The sequence below is a fragment of the Epinephelus lanceolatus genome, chromosome 2 (genome assembly GCF_041903045.1).
Source record: "Epinephelus lanceolatus isolate andai-2023 chromosome 2, ASM4190304v1, whole genome shotgun sequence".
Classification (NCBI taxonomy): Eukaryota; Metazoa; Chordata; class Actinopteri; order Perciformes; family Serranidae; genus Epinephelus; species Epinephelus lanceolatus.
The window spans coordinates 14,393,971-14,410,033 of NC_135735.1; the positions used below are offsets into that span (position 1 = coordinate 14,393,971).

Here is a 16,063-nt window from a genome sequence, read left to right on the forward strand (position 1 = left end):
TTAAACAAGAATATTGAACCTAACTTCATCTAATGTTCAGATTTGTGCTCTTGAACTGGTGCAGCAAGTGTATGCATATTTAATTAGATGATGCCACATTTGCATTCATAGACATAAAGTTTCAGATAACCTAAAAAATTCAACTTGGGAAGTGTCATGGTGACAATCTATTAGTTTAAAGTTTTACCACATTCACCTGTAGTGTCTCACCTGCTTATTTCCACAATCCAACCGAGAGCTTCTATTCAAATGTGAATATTTGTTTTCCACTGAATCAATAACTGTTGCAGATGTTTGTCTCATCTTTGTCCACATTTTTCCATGTTTTATTCATCTGCGAATTCTGGAACCGAAAGAAAAAGTATAAACAGAGATGGTCGGTAAAATGTAGCTGCACACGTTGCTGTTATCTTTCACCACTGGGTGGCACTTTTACCATGGCAGAGATATTATTTTGATAAGATAACAAATACACACAGGTTGAGTTACACACCTCTATTTACCACCTTTCATCTCAAATGATGGTGCACACAGGGCTGAATCAGTATGAACTACGTCATTTAACATGGCTACATTTCAAAGGAGCTTGCTGGTATTTCCTCTACATTCATATTTGCACAGTGATAGTAGTTTAAGTAGTTAAAATACTTTTTTTGACATTTTCTGTAGCCTAACTACATAGACTACAAGTAATTTTCATAATTTGTGGACCATAAAGAAAAATGAATGTTTTTTAATCTTGTTTTTAACATTGCTTCTCTGTTGACCCCTTTTGACCCGCCCTGACCCTTCTCAGGTCGCCAGGAAGCTGGATTGTCAGCTCACCCTTTAAAAAATATTTAGTTTTGAATCTGAATTTGTAAAACTAAACTTAGATGTATTTGGTGTCAGTTAGTCAGTATTGGTAAGTATTGATTTTGGCTTTTTATTAACAAATGTTCAGATAAGTTGTTGCATGTGAGCGCAGGTGTCTGATTGTTGAACACTGTACAAAACTAAAACTGACATTCCTGCACTTTCCCATGAATGCTGGGCTTTTTGGTTTATGTTTGACCTGTGAACAACAACAGCACCTCTTGGAATAAAACCATTAAAGGACATTTTTTGCTGGCATGGGACTTTTTTGTATTAGATTTTGTCATATTGTATGACATGTATTTTGCCAATTTAAGCTATTTTTCCTGTGTTGCTTTAGCTAACATAACAAGATTTCTCCTGAGGGTAGTTTTGCTGTAGTGCAATCTCTGCCAGTGTGAAGTAACTGGTAGCTTGCAAAGTGATTTCACAACACTGGGATGACCAGCAGCATTCAACGCACATTTCTGTCCCAAGAGTGCTTGTACTTATCATAATGAAACTGCTTTAAAGCTGTAGTTTTACTTGCATTATTAGGTGTAGGTTTGATGGTGAATAAAGCCTTCCTTAAGGGGGAAATAAAAGTTCTGCATGAACACAGATAAAACACTTACGTTATTATGGCTGAAAATTGGTGAACTTCCTCTTTTAAAATGTCAAAACTGAGAGTCTGTGAATCTTGTGGTAAATGGCTAAAATACTTAAGACTAAGTATAATTGAAACATGAAAACGTCAGCTTACTGAGGCTTTTCACATAAAACAAGGTTAATATTCAAAATGTGGACATATCAAAGGTTTATCATTGACAACATCAGTTAACTGGGAGTGTCTCCGTATCCAGGCAACCAAAGGCAGGCACTCTGTTTGCATTGCAGTCAAGCCAATAGTTTTACAACATCCACCTGAGTGCTCTGTTTCACCTTAGAGTATCATAACCTGCTGTAATGAGGCCTCTTCAGTTACTAGTGTCCATACCAGAGCAAAAAAAACAACATGCAGGCCAAAATAGATCACGTCTCAACTTGTTTTCACTGTTACAGCATTGAAATGCGCCGCTAGACAGCACAAGGGGAATTCCATCTCTTACTTGGTATACACTGTGGGAGTGACTACCTGCTTTACTTGCTGCTCACATGGTCTGTGGTGTTGTAACGTGTCTGACTGTGTCACGTACACAGATTCCTGCACCACCTCTATATCCTTCCTCTCTGATCATTGTTTCCCTAAATAACCTTTCAGCTGCTTGATAGGTGATACTAAGGTCCCTCTCTGGCTAGCACTACACGTATTTGACCACATGATACAAGAGAGCTGAAAATGCCCTTAGGCCCGTGCTCATCCACAGTATCTCCTGTTTACATTCTCAAAAGCTTTGAAATGTGACTGGGGAAAAAAAACTACATAACATTTTAAACCACATGTAAAAACATATTAGGGTAAACGATAACAGCGAGGAGGAAGGAAATGCTTAAAATGTGAAACACCCTTTTTGACATGATGATGTATAACCCAACGAGCTCGTAAGTGAAACCAGATAGAAGGGTTTCCTGAAACAGTCTGTTTCCGTTCACGGCCTTTGTTTAGCGTTTAATAATTCACGAAAACCCTTTCAGATTCAACAGTCCAGCGGCTGTCTGCCACACTGTGCCACAGTCTGACACTGAACACGGGTTATCTGATGTTTTTGCTCCCTTCTGAGATATGAGACAGCCGTTAAGAGGATTGTCTCCTATTAGAGAACACAATGGGAGTGATGAATGCCCACGCAGCCATAAAAATAGAGGATGAGTGCATTTGGACATTGCTTGTAGGTCTATGGCAGTAATTACTTTATAGCTGCTCCTCCCTGGCAACACCTCGCCATCTTCTCGTCTGCAAACAGCTTGTAAACAAATACTGACTGCGTCTTTTGAATAAAAAGTGGATCTTGCATGTTCTCCCTGTGTCAGTGTGGGTTCTCTCCAGGTACACCAGCTTCCTCCCACAGTCCAAAGACATGCAGGTTAACTGGTGACTCTAAATTGTCCGTAGGTGTGAATGTGAGTGTGAATGGTTGTCTGTCTCTATGTGTCAGCCCTGTGATAGTCTGGTGACCTGTCCAGGGTGTACCCTGCCTCTCGCCCAATGTCAGCTGGGATAGGCTCCAGTCTAGATTTTCTCAAATGACTTTTGCTCATAAATTTATAATACATTTCTAATTACATGACATCATGGTGAACTCTATCTGCCGATGAAGATCATGTGGGAGCTGCAGGTGAGATAATTTCTTCAAATATATATGAACATTTAACCTTCCAAATTTAAAGAATTAGATATTTTTCTCCCTTGTCGTTGCAAAAGAAACACAGTTGAATCTAGTAACATTATTAATCCCTTTTCCGGGGAACTGACAGGCCTGTTGTGTGTACTGGCTCACTGCCATGTTTTAGTGGAACACACATTCAGGTGTCTCGATAAAACATGCCATTGAGCCATTGTTGCTGTTACTTGTGCTCTTTTTCATAAGTCAAACTGTCTACAGTGAAAAGAAGTCTATTTAATGAGGTATTTACTGCATGCAATCCAAGTGTGAAACAACAGACTGGCATTAATCTTTCTTAATGTCAACATATCCCAGGAAAAGACTAAAGTCAGCAATGCATTAGATAGCATTTTCCCAGCCTTCAGATACAAGCCCATTTGTTTTCAAAAATGTAGTCTGTCAGTTTCACTCATTGCTGAGAGTAAAATGAGTAGGTCAGTGCCCCTGTCATGTCTGCGCACTAAATAGCTGTGAAGCTAGAGCTAGGAGACAGTTAGCTTAGCTTAGCTTAGCTTAGACTGAAAACAGGGAGAAGCAGTTAGTGCTCTGTCAAAGCTCTGTTTAGAGGTGACAAAATCTGCTGGTGTGGAGCTTTAAAGCTCACTAATCACATTATATCTTGTTTAACTCTTGCAAAAACCGAAGTGTAGAAACAATAGTTGTGGCTTTACAGGGCGTTATGTGCAGGGCTAATTTATGACCAGGAACAATAACAATAACCACTTATCCTGTTGGGGGTCGTGGGGGGCTGGAGCCTATCCCAGGTGACATTGGGCAAGAGGCAGGGTACACCCTGGAAAAGGTCACCAGACTATCACAGGGCTGACACATAGAGACAGACAACCATTCACACTCATTCTCACTCACATTCTCACCTACGGGCAATTCGGAGTCACCAATTCACCTGCATGTTTTTGGACTGTGAGAGGAAGTGGGAGTACCTGGAGAAAACCCATGCTGACACGGGGAGAACATGCAAACTCTGCACCCGAGGCGATAATGTGAATCACCGCACCACGCTGCCAAACAAGCTATGACTTGTTAAATAATTAGTGAATATTTTAGGTGCTGGCAGGAGGATGGAGCCAGGCTAGCTGTTTGCTGACGGCAGCTTAGGCTATTATACAGATTGTACACATCATCATCTGACTTGGCAAGAAAGTGAATATGCACATTTCCCAAAAATTATTCCTTTAAAAACAGTCACCAATTTTCCAAAATGGCTGGACACTGTAGTTTTTAGCAGGAGTAATAGTGCATCTATTTGGGACTACTTTCAGTGGTGGATTAACACACATTTTGGTGCCCTAGTGTAGTGGTTCTCTTTTCAATAATGTTCCCCTGTTTGAAATACTTTTTCACACAGTAAAAACACAGTAAAACAACGCAAACATAAATGCATTTGTGGTAGCAGTTAACGATTTCCTTGAAAATAGAAATACTAAATATAAAGTGTGATTTATTGAAATACATTTACATTCTTATTGAACTTATTGTAACATAATTACTTAAGGAATTATGCATGACTTGTGTTTTTAGAATTAAGAAATTCAGGTACCCTCTACAGTAGGCCTACTCCAAAGTACCCTTAGGGCTACCTGTACCCCTGTTCAGTGGCGTAAGGTAGTTACGATGGGCCCTAGTGCACCCTAGTTACTAATTGTGTGTTATGAAGCTGCTTTTATGTTACATCCACTTGCAGAGGTGCCCAGCCTGTCAGTCTGGAGAGATTTTGCACCTAAAGTAGCTGCTGTAAATCATATTGTCTCATTACATGATTAAACAGAGACTTGATATTGGACAGCATCTACATACTTATTACCCAGCAACCATCATAACATACCTGACAAAAAGTACAAAAGCAATAGGAAATTATTAGTTTAACTAAGTAGTTTTATAGTTAAATTGTAGTTTCAAAGTTTTTGTGGAATAGCATATAATTTTGTCATAGATTGATAGTATTTTTGTCAGTCTGTGCCTCTCCTTCACTCCTCGTGTCAGCTGTTTCCCCCCTCCCCTTTGTTTTTGTGGCTCCTTGTTTGTCTCTCTCTCTCTCTGTCTGTGTGTCCAGGTGTGGCTCTCATCAGTCCTGCTGCCAATCAGCCTGCTCACCTGAAAGCCATCCATTAATCAACCCCAGAAGGACAAATACCCCGGCTCTGCACTGCAGTCTCTGCCAGGTCGTTTAGTCTACCTTGTGGTGTTAACTACAGCTTATTTGTTGCTTTTTTTGCCTCTTGTTTTTTTTTTTTGCCGAAACCTGTTAGCCTGTCACACCAGCCTGCCAACCTGTTTCCAGCCCTGCTCAGCCTGCCTGCCCTGTTTCTCCTGAGTGCCACTTTAAACTGAACAGCTGTCTGAGTCATGCTTTTGGGTCCAGCTCTCTCTGTACTAAACAATTGTACAAAAGCAGAAAACCATGATGGAGATGGGTTTGCCTTTTTGAGGGCATATATAGAAAATTGCACAATTTTTCATTTAATGCGAGTTCTTTGAACACAGGTGTATTTCCAGGTGGCAATCAGGCCCCTCGGGGTGGCTAGGGTTAGGGTGCAACCACACTGCCTGCACTGTCTATATTTACACCCTTGCTCCCGTTTAAGAAACACTTCACTTTAGAGTATCTTCAGCGCCTGTCGAGTGCATGTGGGATCAACTCAGACTGAACTACAGTACTCGTGTTCATCATAAATGAGTAACATGTTAGAAAGTGCGATCATGTAGCTCATTTGTTTTTATAGTTTTGGGACAACATTACAAAATACCCAGGCGTGAATAAAAAATTATGATGGCTGAATTGTAGCCGTTTCCATTTTAGGATCATGTTATCATGAATAGTGGCACGCTGGCGCACGTGAACACAGTGGGTCCATTGTTAATGTTAGTGGTAACGCCTGTAGCACAGAGCAGTGAGCTAGCTTTGGCTGCACAGATAATATTTCTTATCAGGATCAAGTCAGTGTTAGTTTTGGTGTTTTCACAGGACTTGTTGACAAAAAGGAAAATATAGAGTGTCACCTTTCTTTTCCTTGTGTTATGTTTTGCTATGTAGGGTATTTACAATTTTCAGCACTGCATTTATGGTTCAAACACTTTTTGTGAGGCAGATAAAGCTAAGAGGAGATATTACTATTTCCTCTGTAGTACAAACCACAATATTTTACGTATCTACAGACAGGAATACAAATAATCCTGCAGAAAAATGTGTTGAATTTTGAGAACAAAAGCAACACTGACAAAGACAGTTGAATATGTTTACAACAATAATTTATTGACACTGTACAGTACTTCAGTTACAGAGTTTACATTCTGTGTCTTTCACATTTAGACACTCTTCACAACTTCATTAACAGCAATTAAACACCACAGCTTATCAGTGTAAATGTTGCTCCCTAGCTATGATCACAGCTAGTTAGTCTTTTACACTTCATGGCAGCATGGCTACCTGTTATGACAGTTTTCTACAGTTATGGATGGATGTCCAGAGCCGGGTGAAACCCCACCAGTGGAGCAGAAGCATTTCCGCACACTGACTGTCAAAGCATCCTAGTTCGTGCAGAAAGGATTCTGTTAGACTGATGGGGGGGCAGGCAGGTTGGTTGGTCACACTGTGGATCTTTCAGGCAGACGCCCGCCTTTTATTTACTTGGTGAGATTCTTCACCAGCTCCAGCTCCTGCACTGGTTTCCACTGCTGATTGATGGTGATGAGCTGCAGCAAAATGCCAGATAGAAAAATTAGGTTTCACATGACGTATTTGCACGTTACATCAACTAAAAGTGACATGTCACACGAGTAGCGTGTACCAACATGTATTGTAACATAAACATCATCAATCTTTTGTCACAACAGCAGGCGGATACCAATTTGATAACATTTCCTCCTCAGTGACTCAGCAGTTTGCAGCTGCGCACTCCCAGATTCTGCTCGTATCTCAGTGCCAAGACATAAAAAAGCTTATCAAGCTCATTAAAAACTATACATGGATTATAAAATGTTGCATAATCTTAGATGTTACCTTTTGAGGTTTTGATGGGTCCACTCTCTCCCATGGTTCTGGGTTTCTGGTCTTATTCAAACTAAAAACAATGAATGAAAATGTTGCATCACTTGAGACTGATAGAAGTCAGGTTCAAGTATGAGAACAGGTGTAGAGTTCAGTGCAATTTAAAGCACTTTATTAGAGTGCAATGTAAAAAGTGCAATAACACTCACATAACATCAGGTTTAGTAAACAGAAAGTAGATAGCAGCAGAGGTTGCTCCTGTTGCAGCAAAAGCCATGAACCCTATGAGAGGGATCAGCTGAAACGCACATGTAAAAATGAGTTTTAAATAATCACCATAATAGAAAAATATATAAATAAAAATTCAATAACCAGACAACACAAAATAATTTTGAACATCATAAAAATGACGTCTCACCTCCTTTTTCTTCCTCAACATTTGGAAAAACCCAACCATTTTTGCGAATGTCTCAAGTACCTAAAAGAGAAATGGATCACATTTCCACTCAACAATGAGTCCGATGGTCCATTCAGTAAATTAAAGTCAACAAGTCACAGAGGCAGCTGTGTGGAAGGTCTCACCTGTGGTTGCCGAGAAGTCCTTAACGTCTCTCAGCTCAGCATCCTGTGAGGCTGTCTGATGTATGCTGGATGAGGGGTTAGTACGAGGTGAAAGGCACGTAGACAGACACAGCTTCCTCTGCTCAACTGCACCAGTGGAGTTCAATTCGTCCACACATCTAATTTGACGATCAATAAATTTTGAGTGTGGAGCCCCCTCTTGTGGCCACATTTGAGAACTGAAGGTCAGTTGCTGGAGGATGTTTTGGAGCACAGATCTCAGACATTGTAAGATTTTAAGTGCTTGTCAGTGACAGAAAACACAAGAAAATACCAGGAAACAGGGTCAGGTTTTACCTTTGCCTTTTTTTATTTCAAAGCATATTTGGTGTAATAATACAAGTCAAAGGACGTTTGTGCTTTGTCATCTGGGAGGTGTTTGATATGCATGGATCTGCTGGGCAGTGAGAGAGGGGCTCATTTTGCTGAGGGACCGGAGGAAGTGTGTGTGTTCGATGACAGACGCCTCCATGTTTTCATCTTGTAGCGCCAACAGAGCCGCCTGGAAACAAAAAAACACATTTCAATTAATTTATGTAGCACAATTCATATCCGAAGGCAACCCACAGTGTTTTACAGATTAGTCAAGTTCATTGTAGCCCAATTACTCGGCATGCCTCAAAAGGCTGTGCAAATAGTAACTTCAATTTAATTTCAATTTCAAGATCTGTAAAGTCCAATATCACAAATCACAATTAGCCTCAGAGGACTTTACAGCATATGACATCCCTCTGTCCTTGGACTGTCACAGCGAATAAGTAAAAACTCCCCTATAAAATGGTAGAAACCTATTTTTGAAAATGTGGCCTTCACATTACCTCTTTACACAGGTTTTCCAGGTCAGCTCCAGAGTAAAGCTCGGTCTTTGCTGCCAGGTCCTCCAGACACACATCAGCACCCACAGGCATCGACTGTGTGGACACCTTCAGGATGCAGAGACGAGCCTAAACACATGGACATCCAAGGTAAGTTAAAGGTTAGTGAATCAAAGATACGCCAATACAAAGAGGCACAACTATCTTTTAAATCGGTTCTCTCTGATGATCAAAGAGGTGCCCACTCATTTTGAGTTGTACTGGATGTACAGTAATAGACTGAGATGACTTTTCTCACATTTTTTGGGATTAAACTACAGGTTTATAGGGAGAAGGTTAAAAAAGGGAAATAGAAGAATCCTGAACTTGGAACCACATTAGTTGATTTTGAGCAAAGCATATCTACGGGGGGTGGAGAAAAATAAATAATACATGCTCAGAGCACTTATGTTAATAGCCAAAGAAATTATTACAATGAACTAGATTAACCCCGACCCTCCTACCCTGGATCAACAGACCTTAACACTTGAGGCTGCGATCTGTTTTTAAAAACATAACCACGATACTGCATCTCCAGATGGACATGTATTTAGACAGATGGTCTTCTATTATTTTGTACTTTGATGCTAAAAGTATGTTTAACCTGCCTTATATCTTCTTACTATTGTGTGTTTTTTCTTATACCAGTGTGATTTGTGTGTGGTCAGTTGTGTGAGAATTACTGTTGAGGAACTTAAAACTTTAATAAATATTAAAAAGAAAAAAAAAAAAAGTCTCTAAAAATATCATACAAGATTTCTGTATGACTTCAGATTTAATTTCCTTTGGACAAACAGCTTACCTGCTCGTCAGGTGGTGGGACATAGATGATGTGGTCCAGCCTGCCAGGTCTGAGGAGGGCACTGTCTAAGCAGTCAGGTCGGTTTGTAGCAGCTACAACCATCACCTCTTTGTTGCATACTTCCTGGCAGTCCAACTGTCAGAGAGCAAAAACAGGTTACAGCATAAAGTGTTGATGTATTCACCTCATTACGATCAAATGTGGTGTTAATAGATGCAGTGACAGCCTCAAACATGTTTCCGTAACATCTGACCTTTTCCTGCGTGTGCTTCTCCTCCATTCCCTCCGCCTGGGGGATCTTCTCTGTCCCTCTCCTCTCCAGCGTCTTCAGGCCGACCCCATCCATCTCATTTAGGAGCACAGACAGGAGGCGGGTCTGAACGCTGTTCGGCATCTGACTGTTTGACCACGAGCCAATCAGAGAGTCAATCTCATCAAGGAACAGGATGCAGGGAGCACAGGCGCGGGCCTGGCGAAACAGCTACGCGTGGACAGACAAGTGAAGATGTTTATTGATTAAACAGAAGGATAAGAACACAGCAGCCACTGATAAGTGTTTTTGAAGAAAAGAAAGTACCAGCGCTAAAGCCTTCTCTGAGTCTCCCACATAGGGAGAGTAGAGGTCAGCACCACTGACAGACAGGAAGGCACAGTGAGACGAGCTGGCTGCGGCCTTGACGAGTGTAGTCTTTGCACATCCTGGAGGTCCGTAGAGCAGCACGCCACGGGGTCGACACAGACCCAGACGAACAAACGCCTCGGGGTATAACATCGGCCACTCGATACTCTTTGATGTTCAGACAGGAGAGAGAGGAAGGATGGAAGGAAGAGAGAATCTATGAAGTATTTTTTTCTGTATCAGTCTTAATTGGTAAACATGTTCAGATGACGACTCTTTGTGGTTTACATTGCTATAATTCAAACACTGCTGCACAGTCACCTGTCTTAGCTTGAGTTTGACCTCATCCAGGCCTCCTATCTGCTCCCATGACACCGGAGAGAGCTCCGTCCTGCCCAGGCTGCTCCGCAGGCAGGAGGGACGCACCACCTTCAGGGCCTCCTGGAAGTGTTTCATACCCACCGCCTGCTCTCCTGAACCCTGCAGATATCACAACACAAGAAAAAAAAAAGCAATCATGACTTTGAGGAATCAACGCTCTAAAGCCATTATAGCAGCTTTTACATTTAAATTACAATTTACTTTATTTTATAAGGATGACTCATGCAGACTGTGTGAAAGGACGCAGACTGTGCATCTTTGCTGTGACACATTTGCTTATTCAGCTTGACTAGGTGTTTCTAGAAGCTTGCTATGTTTGATTTTATGTATCAACAAACTTTTATATGTATGTATGTATGAAAATTTTGAGCAATGTGTTGGGTTGTGGTGAGGATCAAAACAAACAGAACACCAGCACTCACAGATAAACTTACTTATTTACATAGCATATTTGCAAAGCAAAGCATGGAGGTAAAAAGCCCAAGACAAATTTCCCTCTCTGTTGGACAATATCTTAATTTTGACAATAATCTAATCAGTATTCTTTAGTGTCAAGTCAGGATCACCATTAGTTGTTACCGCTGTAGCGACTACTCTTCCTGCGGTCCACACCAAAAACAAGACAAAATATTAAAATATGACATCGTAGACAATGTCAATACAACCCATGACCCAGGCTCACAGAATTATATGTACTACATGTACTGCATGTACTAAATGTGACTGCACAAAACATGGTTGTACACTGAGGCATCACCCAAGTGAGCGCTACGAATATGCAAAACCTTCACAAACATCACATCATATGCTGGTAAAACAGATTGTTTTTTTTGATAGTTGCTGTTCGTACTGGTCATTAGTAAGGGTAGCATAAAGCTTTCCATGCAGGCATGTCTGCGTTCATGATGGTGTCTATCAGTACCGTGAGTTATCTTTGAATAAAGGTGGGTAGGTTTTCCCCCTCCACACTGTTCCTCATAGAGCAGTGAGGAACAGTGTGGAGGGGGTGCGTGCCAGCCTGTTCCTCACAGAGCAGTGAGGGACAATACTAACATCAATACTATCAATACTAATTTCCAGGGTGTCCTGGGGAAATATATGTCAAATAAACAATAAGCAAAATGCATCTTTAGCAATGCAATCCAACTGTGTGTCAGTGCAAACCACATTTTGTGAACTGTAGCATAAATGCAAGTGCATCTTTTTAGTGGAGGACCGAATCGACTTTATGGAACACATACAGCACAACACATTTCCTAGATCGCTGATTTGACTGTGCCAAATCAGATAAGAAGAAACTCAAACTAGCATTAATGAGTGGAAGAGGCAAAGGAGGAAAAGGACTCAGTATAGGAGGTGCTAAGCGTCACTGTAAAGTTCTCAGTGATAACATCTGGGAATCACCGAGCCGTCTGGCTCATAGTGAAGCATATCTCTGGTCCAAGGAGACCCACGGTGTGTTCAAGGTCTTCCTAAAGAATGTTATCTGTGATGCCATCACTTACACCGAGCACACCAAGAGGAAGACTGTGACTGCCATGGATGTAGTTTATGCTCTGAAGAGGCAGGGACGCACTCTGTACGGCTCGGTGGTTAAATACAAACAACTCACTACTTTTAATACGCGTACACAAGTTGGGTTGCCACAAACCCACCATAGTACTCTTCTCAAGCTTAAAAGCTGAGCACTTACGTGATTTTTTCCTGTTGAGCCCACATATAAAATCAAATATGAGTGAAGCGGCAAAATACGATCCTGAGTCATATGAGACCTACTGTGTGAAATACAATACAATCTGAATATATCCTGACAGAAGGTACTACATGTATCTCTTTTATTTATGAAATGTTGCTTGATTGCTGTATTTACCTTTGAGTTTTCCCGTATAGCGAGCATGGCAGCCTCTCTGCACAGGGCGCTGAGGTCCGCTCCTACATATCCTGTGGTTCTCTGTGCCAGCTCAGCTAAGTCCACACTGGGACACACCTGCATCCTCTCACACAGAACACACAAGATGGCTTTTCTTTGCTGCAAGGTGGGAGCTCCGATAATAACCTGAACGAGAGACGTAAAAATTCAGGGCCTCAAAGATGTTTTTACATTTGTCATTATGTATTGAGTTATATATGTCTGATCTGCACCTCTCTGTCAAATCTTCCAGGCCTGCGCAGTGCCGGGTCTAAGCTGTCCGGCTGGTTGGTGGCTCCGACGATGAGGAAGCGATCGGACTGATTCATTCCGTCCATCAGTGTGAGGAGCTGAGCAACCAGGCGGTTCTCTGGTGCCGACGAGCCGGTCCTCCTTGGACACAGAGAGTCTAACTCATCTAAGAACAGCACACACGGACCCTCTTCAGCTGCAGATTGAGCCTGCTCAAACACAGCACGCAACTTCTCCTCACTCTCACCCGGCCGTGATCCCACCACCTGAAACAATTATTTACAATTATTATTTATGATATACAGTAATATTAAAAAGCTGTGTTGATACAAAAATGCTACACACAGTGCTTTACAATATAAAAAGTAAGTAAATGTGTTTATGTTAAATGTAAAATGATAGTGTCCCAGCTTGGTTGAATTTGGATCTGTAATGGTTGAAGCCGCTAAAGTAGTGTAGTCATTTTAATCAATCTCAGTCTATCATCCAAAATGTACAACATCAACAGATCTCTGGTACAACTCCTTGTAGCACGTAATGCAAAAAATGCCAAACAAAAAAACAAGGTCACATTAAGATACTTGAAAATGTGAGGATGGACTGCTTTCAAGGAAAACTGACTTTCCAACAGCCAGAAATGGACAAATCTTCTTGTTATTTGTTCTGGGACAGATGTTCTGCTGTGACAGTAGATGATTAAACACAATGATGACAGGTGTTAAATCACATATATTGATATAACAATATATCTGCTTGTTTATGATATTCTGGTACTCTCCTGCCTCTGAATTAGGGTAGGCTAATATAATGACCATATGAACCCTGAAACAGTATTAAAATGCCAACCACCAGAGCTTTGGCCTTACCGAATGTTTAGCCTTTAAAGTCAAACTTCACCCACAACACGTCAATTTGTAAATCATGCTGTGTTACCTTGAATTCAGAGAGAAAACACTGTTTTTCTTGCATGCCCTCACGAAAAGTGACGATTGTATTGAGTTACTACGTTTAACAACAGCAAAACTATATTAAAACATCTGTTTACAAACTCTCACACAACTTGTGCAGTATAATCCAAGTCTCATTTATCCAGCCGTATGCTCTATACTTGTCAAAGAGTTGCATTTTCACTAAAAACCTTAGTCTGGCTTTGAGGAGAGTATAGAAAATTTTCACTTTAAGTTCAGTTTTTAGCAAAAATGCATGTGTTTGAGAAGTACTGAGCATACAGCTGGATAAATGAGACGGATTATACAACACGAGTTGTGTGAGAGTTTGTGACAAATTGATTTACAAATGGTCATTTATTGGGTGAAGTATTCCTTTAATATCTGTGGTTTTATGGGGCAACTGTAGGCAATGTTGCAAATAAAAAAGAAAAGGCTTTATGTCAATATTGTATTCAGAGGACTGTTGCCTCAGTGTAAGGAAGTGCCTTGAATAGTTTCAACAGTCTAACAACTTCTCACCTGAGATCAGACAATTTGCTACATCATAATGAACATGGGTTTTTACAAAAACACAGTTACACATAAACAGACTGAAATGTTAAACATATTTACCTCTGGCCCTCTAACCACCACCAGGCTGGCTCCCACCTCCCCCACCACTCTGCGGACCAGCAGGGTCTTGCCCACACCTGGAGGCCCCACCAGGAGCACACCTCTGGGACATGACACACCAAGAGAGGTCAGGGTGTCTGGATAGAACAGAGGCAGCTGCAGCATCTCTCTCAAGGAGACACTAACCTAAAATACAGTAAAACAAAAAACAAATTTAGGTGTCACATGGTGGGATTACACACTATGGATGAATACTTAGAAATGTCATTACAGTAAATATATGCTGACCTCCTCCAGACCCCCCAGTGGTGGCACCTGCTGGCCCTGTAGATGACTCCTGTAATGTCGGACAGTCTGGATGCCAGTTATCTCCACACCAGTTTTTGAAGTGATTAATCCAGCACTGGCAGAGTCCAGATTGATGCTTTCAATAACAACATATCTAATCTCTGTATCAAAATCCTCCAGGTTTATCACATGCCCCTTGTGGACATATACACCTTTCAGCATGTCTTTCACAAGCTCATGAACAAGGCGAGGAGATGTGTGTCTCTTAAAATCAGCACTCTGGACCACCACAGTTATTTTGACACCTTTCAGTTTGGGGCAGGGCACAGGTGTGAGCTGTTCGGGGTCCAGGTGGAGATGAGCAGGTGGGTGAGAGATGAGACTGGGAGAGGAACACTTCAGGTCCATCTGCAGGAAGCCCTCTGCCAGGTCAGGCCGGGGCCAGGCGGTGCAGAGGCAGCTCCCCCCGGGGACTGACACCAGCAGAGGGGAGCCCAGACTCAGACCCAGCGCTGACATCAAGCCTGGACCCAGCCTGCATCTCTGAGAGCCCCGGTCTGATGGATCCACTGACAGCAGCCGCAGAGACATTATCGTCCTTCAGCGGTCTCACACACTGTCAGCAAAATAAAGAAAGGTAAGCAGATACCGTTGTTTCTTCATTACAGTGCGACAAACAGACACAGCAGTGAAGCTCGTGCCATCACTTTAGCTACAGTGTAAACTTTAGCTAGGCTACATGCTGCTAACATTAGCTGCTAGCTACAATTTTATTCTTAGCTGCCCTAAATACTTTTTAACAATAAACTGAGACCGTTACATACCAGATAATGTGTGACACCGGTGAATGGTGGCTAAAATACTTTAAGTGTCAGCGGTGCCGATTCATCAGGCCAACTAGTGTTTACAAAAATCCACGCGGCATTGATAGAAGATGGTCAACCAAAACATTTCCCTGCGCGAGACGAGACGTTGAAGCTGGTTTCCGTTTTATTTCCGCTTCCGCTTAGTTACAATTATTATGATTAAAAATAAATAATGAATATATATATATATATATATATATATATATATATATATATATATATATATATATATATTCATGTTTTTGTTTGACTTATCTCAGTATCTATTGATTGATTATTATTATTCCATCCTTCTATCCATCAATTTTCATCCGCTTATCCGGGGCCAGGTCTCAGGGGCAGCAGGCTGAGCAAAGTGTTCCAGACGTATCTCCCCAGCAACACTTTCCAGCTCCTCCTGGGGGACCCCAAGGCGTTCCCAGGCCAGATGAGATATGTAATCCCTCCACACTCTCAACTGTGCAGCTGTAAAAGTTGCTGAGGATATTGGTTGGCATGCCAGGTTTCCTCAGATTTCTTAAGAAGTACAATCACTGCTGTGATTTCTTGATGATCTGTTGTATGTTGTGAGACCAGGTGAGATCCTCGATGATGTGCATGCCACAAAATTTAAAGGTTTTGACCCTCTCTACCTCTGTCTCATTGATGTGTAGTGGCTATCCTGCCCTTTCCCCCACCTAGGATCAATGACCATCTCCTTGGTCTTATCTGCATTTAGGGAGCGATTGTTCTCCCAGCGCAAGGC

General features: G+C 41.6%; 2 protein-coding genes across 2 annotated transcripts; both read right to left on the minus strand.

The window, feature by feature from the left end:
• Positions 1-6,408: 6,408 nt before the first annotated feature.
• Positions 6,409-7,874, minus strand: coxfal3 (cytochrome c oxidase associated subunit FA4L3). The gene is made up of 5 exons (XM_033629028.2): positions 7,747-7,874; positions 7,583-7,642; positions 7,374-7,462; positions 7,177-7,237; positions 6,409-6,869 (listed from the first exon to the last, which is right to left on the minus strand). The coding sequence occupies exons 2-5, from the start codon at positions 7,619-7,621 to the stop codon at positions 6,801-6,803; spliced, it is 258 nt and encodes an 85-aa protein (XP_033484919.1). The 5' UTR covers positions 7,622-7,642; positions 7,747-7,874; the 3' UTR covers positions 6,409-6,800.
• A 197-nt stretch (positions 7,875-8,071) lies between these two features.
• On the minus strand, positions 8,072-15,410 carry afg2b (AAA ATPase AFG2B). The gene is made up of 11 exons (XM_033617548.2): positions 15,277-15,410; positions 14,453-15,068; positions 14,165-14,350; positions 12,584-12,868; positions 12,312-12,497; positions 10,382-10,540; positions 10,019-10,228; positions 9,695-9,922; positions 9,442-9,576; positions 8,604-8,729; positions 8,072-8,287 (listed from the first exon to the last, which is right to left on the minus strand). Exons 2-11 carry the CDS (start codon positions 15,041-15,043, stop codon positions 8,150-8,152), a joined length of 2,244 nt encoding a protein of 747 aa, XP_033473439.2. The 5' UTR covers positions 15,044-15,068; positions 15,277-15,410; the 3' UTR covers positions 8,072-8,149.
• Between the last annotated feature and the right edge of the window lie 653 nt (positions 15,411-16,063).

Excerpts from the sequence above, each read along its gene's own strand:
- coxfal3 (XM_033629028.2), bottom strand. The coding sequence starts at position 7,621 with ATGGTTGGGTTTTTCCAAATGTTGAGGAAGAAAAAGGAG. Across the intron at positions 7,238-7,373 it reads TTTACTAAACCTGATGTTAT|TTTGAATAAGACCAGAAACC; the intron begins GTGAGTGTTATT and ends CATTGTTTTTAG. Across the intron at positions 6,870-7,176 it reads ACCCATCAAAACCTCAAAAG|CTCATCACCATCAATCAGCA; the intron begins GTAACATCTAAG and ends ATTTTGCTGCAG.
- afg2b (XM_033617548.2), bottom strand. The coding sequence starts at position 15,043 with ATGTCTCTGCGGCTGCTGTCAGTGGATCCATCAGACCGGGGCTCTCAG. Across the intron at positions 10,541-12,311 it reads CTATACGGGAAAACTCAAAG|GGTTCAGGAGAGCAGGCGGT; the intron begins GTAAATACAGCA and ends TGATATCTGCAG. Across the intron at positions 10,229-10,381 it reads TCAAACTCAAGCTAAGACAG|AGTATCGAGTGGCCGATGTT; the intron begins GTGACTGTGCAG and ends TGAACATCAAAG.